General features: G+C 40.5%; 1 protein-coding gene across 1 annotated transcript; it reads right to left on the reverse strand.

Moving 5' to 3' along the window:
• Positions 1 to 2150: 2150 nt before the first annotated feature.
• On the reverse strand, positions 2151 to 9297 carry SLC30A1 (solute carrier family 30 member 1). The gene is made up of 2 exons (XM_040446386.1): positions 8660 to 9297; positions 2151 to 6999 (listed from the first exon to the last, which is right to left on the reverse strand). The coding sequence occupies exons 1-2, from the start codon at positions 9267 to 9269 to the stop codon at positions 6098 to 6100; spliced, it is 1512 nt and encodes a 503-aa protein (XP_040302320.1). The 5' UTR covers positions 9270 to 9297; the 3' UTR covers positions 2151 to 6097.
• Positions 9298 to 9444: the final 147 nt, after the last annotated feature.

The raw sequence follows: 9444 nt of genomic DNA on the forward strand, positions 1-9444 counted from the left end.
TTTAGTTGTTGGTGATTCAAAGTGATGGGAAAGCAAGCTACTTGATGGATTCCTTGCAGAATTCCAGTTCTGGCTCCATCACTTACTAGCTAGAGGACTTTGGGTAAGGTGCTGAATATGTCTGTAAAATGGGAATAATGAAATATGCCTAATGGTTTAAAAGAATTAAATGAAACCATGTGTTGCTTTGTATATTTTCATAAGTGCCCAGAATATTATAGCTATTAATAATATTACTATATTTTCAGTGCTAGGTATATTTTAGCTATGAATAGTATTCTTTTGTTCCACTCCCACCATTCCTCAATATTCATTTAACACCTTTGAATTCCTACAGCGTGCCAGTCCCTGTGCTAAATCCTGAGCAAATAAAGATAGGGGCACCTGGGCGGCTCAGTCAATTGAGCTTCGGACTCTTGATTTTGGCTCAGGTCATGATCTCACACTTTGTGGGATCAAGCCCCCTATCGGGCTCTGGGCTGGGTGTGGAACCTGCTTAAGATTCTCTTTCCCTCCACCACTTGTGGGCTCTCTCTCTCAAATAATATAGATGATAGATGATATAGATAGATGATAGACGACAGCTCTGACCTCATAGTTTGTAATCTAAAAGGTAAACAAGTTTATAAATAAGCAAATGCAACAAAGTGCCATAAATTCCTTGATTTACAAGAAAAAAGGGCTCAGGGCGCTTAGGTGGCTGTCGGTTAAGCCTACTCTTGACTTCAGCTGAGGCCATGATCTCATGGTTCATGAGTTTAAGCCCCATATCAGGCTCTGCACTGACAGCACAGAGCCTGCTTGGGATTCTCTCTCCCTCTCTCTGGCCCTCTCCCCCACTCACACTCTTTCTCTCTCAAAATGAATAAATAAACTTTAAAAAAAAAGCTACATAGACTACAGTGGGGGAGCAAAAATTATGGTCAACTCTGAAGACTCAGAAATGTTTACAAAATTCATTAAAAAATGTTCATGACTTTTAGAGTATTTTCATTTAACTCAAAAGCAACAGCTTTCATCCAGATGTGCAATGCACAGTACATGAAATTATGTTGTAGGGAATGTTGGCAAATACTTCTTGAAAGACCATATTCCCTGAGAATTCTTTTCTGAACTCTTAATAGTAAGATGACATTCAGATAAGAAAATAAGTTGGCCAACAGCTATAAGATACTACTGATTATATCTGTGCATTTTGATTTCAGAAATTGAGTTAAGGTATAAACAAAGGATGTGTTTGGAAATCAACTGAAATGTGGTATGCATATGTACATGCGGGCAAGGGTATTTGGGAACTAGTTCATTCTCTTAGCATTGAATACCTAATGAACTGACTTGACTTCCAGTCTCACACTGTCTACTTGCCATGCCAAAGCTAATCTGTGTCCTTTTCCACCTTCTCATTTTTCCAAATATTGATGGCTTCCTCCATTCCTAGAAAACAAATTCAAACGGGTTCACATGGCACTTCAACCTTTAGCAAGTTCCTACCTCTCGATCCTCAGCCCTCTGTACTATCTCATGCCCTTGTCTCTCAGCCCCCATGTACATGAATCCTTTCCAAAGATCTTCATCCCTTCTTTGGAGTATTACTGTATTTACCAATTCTATTATCTATTGCCATTTATTGCCAATTTGATTTTTTCTTATGCAACTTTTATCTGCTTATCTCCCAGCCAGAAGCACAAGTTCTTTAAAGAAATTCTTTATATGAGAGACTACATTTATCACAGTCCTGAACTCATATAACCAAACTAATGTAGTAATGTACTCTTGGGTTAGTAGTTCCAGATGATCATGTAATAGTAAAACATTTAATAATCCATATTAGTAACTATGCTTACAAATAGCAAGTACCAAAAGAGGCAGGTTAACCTATAATTATATAACATGTGAGCTTAATATTTGTAACAAAAACATTTCACAGCCACTGAATATTTCATGTTAGTGAGCCTTTGCAGTGTTAGCCCTTCAATTTCGGTTGCAATTTTTGCCCACATTTTTTTTTTCCTTCCCCATTACCATCCTATAACCTGGTCACTCTGTGCACTAGCAACACTTAAGTTAAGCTGCAATTTCCCTTTAAATACCTTAAGTCTACATAACCCAGCCTAGTATAGGAGGGGAGGCCACATGCACAAAATGATGAAGTAGATATTAAAATTAGTTTATTTTTCTACTTGACATTTAATAAATGAGAAGAAACACAGTAGTCTGTCTCATAAAGAACATTTATAATACATAACAATCCATAAAGCCTCATGGTGAGGTAGGAACAGCTTTGGAAAACAACGCATAGTCATAAAACATACAAAAAGTCAGGTAAAATGTTGCAGCACTAAAGGACATTTGATCTGCATCTGCATTTAATGAGATGATACTTGCATTTAACTGTGCCACATCTGGCCCAAAGGACAGGCTATGGTTGACACAAAACAACACAACATGGAAGTTTCATAAAGAATCACAGAATACATTGATACGCTTCATTGTGCTGTTTCAAGGCAGAACCATAACAGGGCAATTTGTGTCTTTTTATATATAGCCACATAACAATTGTATGTTACATTCCCTTCAGCATCTTTTTGCCAAAGACACTGGACCACAAAATTTTTGGTTTAAAAGTTTAAAGTGAATGACATACAAAAGGCTCCTGTGCCAGTGAAAAGGACCGCTAAATATTCCAGAGCTTGTTAGTACGACAGAATAGCATTGCCACATAATATTGGTAGCGCTACATGAAAATAGTGCTATTACAATTCCCATTTCAGGTGGCCAAACACTGTATTTGACAGTTTTCCACTGAAAAAAACAACAAAAAACCCTCCACCTTCCCGAGAATTTTAACACTGTTTTAGGACTTAACTGAAACTCTATTAAAATAAATATTTCCATATTGTAGAATTATTCTCCATATTTGTGTATGTGTGAACATCTTAAGACAGCAGGTAAATGACATTTATATCATTCAAACGATATCTGCTTATAAACAGTGAAAATCTTCAACTCAATACCGGTTAGCCTACTAAATACTTCACACTAGGTTCCATAGGCCATTTCCCCCCAAACTTTCAAAAATTCAAAATTAACTGGGCATGTTAAAACAAGATACAAACATGTTATAACCATAGTCTTCTACCTATTGAGATTTTTCAAGGTGCTCTTGATGGAAATTTTTCCTATTCAAATTACATACCTTAGTTATCCAGACATTGTTTTCTAAAACGCTAAAATTCATACACCAAAGCTTTTGTCCTTTTTTGACTTTTTTAAAAGGTCCTGGTCCATATTTTTACAATGCAGATGCCCTTCAAAAAAAACCTTTAAACAATCATAGAAGCTATAAGGTGACAGTGGAGAATGAAATCACTCTCATCACTAAGGCGGCATTTGGCTTGGAAAAATTTGCGTTGGTTTTAATTCAGGCACATGCAGCACCTCCTTTTCACGAAACCGAGACAACAGACAAGTTTCTAAACACATATTCTAAACACACTGATCTTGCTCAAATATAAAAGAGCCAGCAGGAGAGATGCACCTCCTAAAATTGATGCATTGCTATAAAAAGCATATTTAAATATTGGGTTTAAGTCTCCTAATAATTCAGGGTATTCCCCTCATTTTCTTTCAGGGAGGAATAAGCTATTTTGGAAAAGACACTTAAATCCCACAATATTTAAATATAAAAGCATTTTTTAAAAGATAATGCTAAAAATGGGTTAGAAAGTGCATTGTAAAGAAATAAATAATTCTCTGCTAAAACTCAAAAGGTGAGTCAGTGCCCACTGATTTTGCTATTATGACAAAGTCCTCTGAAAAAAGAATTCTGTGGTACCACTTTGTTACATATAAGCTACTTAAAAATTACGCAAAGTGAAATAACTGAAATCTAAAGGCTTTTACCTTCAAAGCACTTTTGGGGAAAAAAAAAAGCCCTTGTTCCATGCCTGTACACCATTAAAACAAAAACAAAAACTCAGTTAGCTGATGTCTTATATGTTGTACAACCTTTAAGAAAGACCCAATAGAGCATTTGTAAAGAAAACCCCACTGAATGTATTTTACCAATTATCCTATTGTATGCATTGTTACCAAAATGTTTCTGTAACATAGACTGTTTTAAGATCTTAATGAAATGTTTTGTAGTTTTAAGTGTTAAGTCAGGAATGTACATGATAACAGTACAGTTTCAAGCTTTCTTTCTCGTTTACCCAAATTAGGAGATTCCCAAATTTCATGTTTAAAAAACTGTTTTGCAAAATTCAAAGTAACTTCCAGTTTAGGAATTGAATTACACAATTATCAGATAAGAGTATTAAAAGATCAAGATGTATTGCAAATTGGCAGGTTATGGTTTTGGCCCATTATAGCAAATGTGAACTTACAAACGGTGTTCCTAAAATTACCTCATTCTCATTGGAAAAATCGGCTGTTCTTAAATAGGCCCATTGCCAGCAATAGGCTTAGACTAGAAAAAAACACACCATCTACCACAAAAGATCCCTTTAAAAAAGTTAACTGCCCAATGCCGATGCCTTCATCTTAAGACCCATTAAACAATGAATTATTTCAAATCCCAAAAGACAGCCACCCCAAAAGTAGTCAGCTATAAAAGTTACTGAAGTAGTCAGGATACCTTATTTCTAGAAAAATAGAGCTATACATGATAACCGACACTCCTATTCATCCTTTTGAGGACAAAACTCTAGTTTCTTCACAAAGCATAGCCCCTCTCTGTCAAGAAAAATATAACTTAACTAGCCTTAAATAATATTTGTGTATGGATTTGAAACCCACAGCAACAATGTCATAGCCAGGAACATCCTGTGTAGATACTGTGGCAATCTTACAAAATAGACCACTATTAGAAGATCCGAGATAGGTCAAGACTGGATGACCTACAGAATCTTAATGATTAATTTTGCCTTCGTTAACTTTGCTTTCTAAGACTTTAGCATCCAAATTGCATTAACCCTTAGATTTCTTTTCTCTCCCCCCTAAGTCAGTGGCTCTGGGCAAAGCACAAGAACTGCTGGTTGTGCTCGAAAAAAGCCGTTTGGATCCATTCATGATTGGTCACCATGAAACGACTAACGTTAAGTTTTTTGTAAATATCTACAACTGAAAAGATTACATGAATAAGCTTGCCATTTAACAGGTAATTATTAGGTTAGCTTTAACGGCCTTAAAAATACTTACTGTATATATTTCGTAAGCCAACTTTCAGCTCAATGATCTAATGGCAATCTTTCAAAGAAAGTGATGCTGGTGAACATGTCCACATTTTAGACTAACTTTGGTAAAAGAAGATATGAGTTAAGATTCTCCAAATAATTTAGAAATGCAGTCTGAATATTAACTTACCACAATCTATATATTTAATTTGGTGAACCTTCTTCCCTGCTCTTACTCTTATATGCCCTATCATATGTAAACTATAGTTCAACTTGTTAATTATCTCAATTGTTTATTAGAATAATACTCAGCAAGACAGAATCCAGGACAGTAACTGATCTTTAGTATCATAAATACCCCATGTGAAGAAAAAGGGGAGCCTTTCCTAATAATATCCATGAGTCATTCTTAAAAACATGCTGCCATTATGCTACGTAATGATCTCAGAGGGCAAATAAATATTACCCGAAACATCAAAGGAAACGAACCTGTTGATGATTTTCAAAGTTTAGTGATTCTAATTCTAATAAATAAAGTATAACACTGGGGGAAAAGAAAAGCAGAGAAATTCCAGTAACAATTTTAATTTATTTATCCCCCTAATTAATTTTTTACCATGGAAAAACTGGAAATCAAATGTCATTATGTTATATAAGGTTTATACTTTAAACAAAAATGTAACATAGTGTTAAAACTGGCTTTCCAAAATTGTTACAGCATAGCTGTACTCTGCACTAATAATCACAAAGTTGTAATATAGAACTATGTTAAGCAGTCCCATTATGTTCTTACAAAAATAGAATTAAACTGTGTGACCAGACAAGGACTTCAATTACACTACTTGGCAAACTTAGAATTTCAATGGAGTCTTTTTCCTCTTGCAGTTTAAAGCAAAAGTCAAATACCACATCTTTCTCAAGACTCACAAAGATGATTCAGGTTGTTTGTTTGGCATTTTTTTAATCTCTATCACAACAGCAGGGATGCTTTCAGCTTTAGTCCTCTTGGGCTTCTTCTCTAGATTGTCGCTAAGTTCTAAACAGGAAATGCTAACTGTCGGGGCCTTTTCTGCATCCTTTCCAGAAGGGGCTTGTGGCCGGGTCCCACAACATTGCTTCAAAGCACACTGAGTTCTGCAGGCAAGTTCACATGGGACTACACTTGATTTAGAGCCTACACTAGCAAATTCAGGCTGGATGGTAGTAGCGTGAATTCCGTGATTATGAAAAACGTCCTTAATGATTTTGGCCACCTGCATGTATGATGTCGGGTCTTCACATTTTATGTGAGCAGTGGCAATGATTCTGCTTCCAGCCAGTTGCCAAACATGTAATTCATGAACTTCCTCAACTCCTTCAACATCTCGAAGTTCTTTTATCAAATTTTTGATATCAATTTGTTTAGGAACAGTTTGTAGAAGAATAAGAGCAGATTCCTTAAGTAACGGATAAGTTGTGTAAAGAAGTATACAAACCATTACAATGCAAAGAGTTGGATCTAAATATAGCACCCAGCAAGGACCAGCTTCATAAACTGTTGCATGAGTACTATTAATTATTTCTACAAATGCTTTGCAGGGGTCAGGGATACATGGATTCACACAAAACTCCCCTTTAGGACAACCCTTCCAAGAAAAGTAAAAGACCAAGGCATTTACTACTACAATCACTGAACCCAAAGCATCTCCAAAGACATGCAGGAAAACTCCACGCATGTTAAGTTGTCCAGCCTTATTATCATCTTCCAATTCCATATGGTCAGGTTCTCTGATAAGATTCCCATTCACTTGTACTTCCACTGCATCATTTCTGGACTTTTCTGGATCTACAAAGAAAGAAAACTGCTGTATCAAATACATTTAAAGTGTTTACACACACATCCTCATCTAACTCCATCTTAGTCAAGGAGGTGAACATTTTTCATAAAATATGATTTAAAAATGTGCCTAGGGCAGTTTAATATATAAACTGACATACTGGGAATGAGCCAGGGCAAAATGGCCAGGGCAAAATCAAGTTATTAAGAAGACACTACATTTCCCCATCCTCCTAACCACTCTCCTATCTGCCCGCCTCCCCCCAAAATTTCATCTTTTCTGTGGGGGTGGGAACATTCCACTATACTTTTCGGCATATACAAACAGAAAATATAAAATGTAATGCGATCCCCCATAAATTAAATGCCACGGTGCCTGATCTGACACACAGCTCTGGTCACTCTTTGTCATTAAGGTGTAGTGGCTAACTTTTAAACTTTTATCATGAATGTAAACCATAGAGTATCTTGGTGGAGAGGGTTCAGAAACTAAAAAATCAACAACACAAACCCATCGACAATCATAAACTTCAGGAAAAGCCGCAATAAATGACCACTATCTACCCTACTAGCTCTTAAACCAAATGTATCCATCTTTGAAAGGAATTACTGTATGCACACCAGAGCAGCTTAATTTTCTTTGCAATAACACCTTGAAGAGCATGGGTGAGGGGAAATTCAATCGTTTATTAAACCTTTTCAAATGTACAAGTTGAATGTCATTAACACGACACCCTGCATCTTGAAAACAGCAACAACTGTCTGTGTAGCATCATACTACCAAGCAAATAAATGTAAATGAAAAAAAAAAAAATCGGAAGGAAATACACCAAATTGTCAATGTCTTTGAGCCTGGGTAGTTGGACTTGGGTTGATTTCCTTTTTCCATCGCCTTTCAACATTTTCCAAATTACCTTCAGGAGCAATAATGTTTAGAATGAAAAGCATACAGTAAAAAATAAGATTAATAAGTGGCCATCACTTTTATTTTAGGATGATTTTGAAAAGTCCTCAGTGAAATGTCAAACACGACCAGACAGGTCCTAAACCTAGGATTGTCAGGATTAGGCTTCGACTTTAGACAACTAACTGAAACACACATTGCTGTTCATAAAAGAAACCTCCAACCAGGGTTTTGAGCTCGGCAAAGTCCAAGGCTAGCTGGCTCTGAATACCGTACTGAGAAACTTGCTTAAGGGGCCTAAGAACCGCTCGGACAGGGCAAGGTTTCAAGTAGCCACCGACCAAGGATGAACTAACTGGGGGTTCTCTCCGTTTCCCAAGAGGGCCAAGAAATTTAATCAGGAAGCGCTTTTGATCCTGTGAAAACCAAAAGCAGGCAGTCTCTTGTAAGGGCAGCCAAGTGCGGCTGTGGACTGCGGCGGGCTGACGGTCACCTCCTGAGCCTTTTCCCACTCCCCAAACCACAGTCCCCACCGACACCCCAGCCGCGCCCCCACCCCCGCCCCGGCTCCCAGCACCCGGCTGAGAGGGGTCCTATTTCCTCGTGTGCCCCGCGGGTGCGGGACCCGGAGGGCGAGGGGAGGGGGCGGCGCGGCGCCGGCCGGCTCGGGCACCAGGGGGCGTGCGGGCCATCCCGCCCCGGGCCAGCCTAGGGTCCAGGTTTCTCCTGACCCAACCACCTGCGGCGGCCACTCTCTCCTCTCACCTGGCCGGTCCAGTTTCAGCCCGTTGGAGCTGCTGCTATTGGACACTAGGGTGTTGGTCTCCTCCTGCTCGGGCCTCTGCTCGCCTGGGGTCACGCTGTTGTCGCTGCTCCCGGTGCGGTTGCTCTTGCCGCGGGCCCCCTTGGGGTGGCCGTGACCCCCGTGCGAGTGGCCGTGGCCGGAATCGTTGCCGAAGCCGCTGTGATGGTGGAAGAGGCAGAGCCCCATCACGTTGACCAGCAGCCCGGCCACGCCGACCCCGAGGACCACCAGCGGCTGCTGCATCTCGTGCGGCTCGATGAAGCGCTCGATGGCCTCCAGCAGGATGGCGAAGCAGAGGCCGGTCAGGAAGATGGCGTTCACCAGAGCCCCCATCACTTCGGCCCGGATCCAGCCGAACGTGTTCTTCTGGGTGGCGTGGGTCCGCCGGGCGAAGCGCTCAGCCACCAGCGCCACCACCAGCGCCAGCACGTCCGACAGCATGTGGAAGGAGTCGGAGAGCATCGCCAGGGACGAGGTCACCCGGCTCACCACCACCTCCAGCACCATGAACATGAAGGTCAGCATCAGCATGCACAGCAGCCGGCCCCGGTTCCGACCCCAGCACCCCATGGCTGCGGCTCAGGGGCCCGCCGAGCGCGGCCCGGCGGCTACACTGGCGGTGGCGGCGAGTCGCCGGCGGCCGGCGACCGGGCGACTGAGGCGGGAGGGCCGCGCGGGTCTCTCGCCGCCCGACCGGGCCGCTGGGGAAACCGCTGACGGGCCTCCGCGGCCGGACGGGGGCGAG

This window comes from Herpailurus yagouaroundi, unplaced genomic scaffold, assembly GCF_014898765.1.
Source record: "Herpailurus yagouaroundi ecotype Mexico unplaced genomic scaffold, PumYag 195, whole genome shotgun sequence".
NCBI classification, from domain to species: Eukaryota; Metazoa; Chordata; class Mammalia; order Carnivora; family Felidae; genus Herpailurus; species Herpailurus yagouaroundi.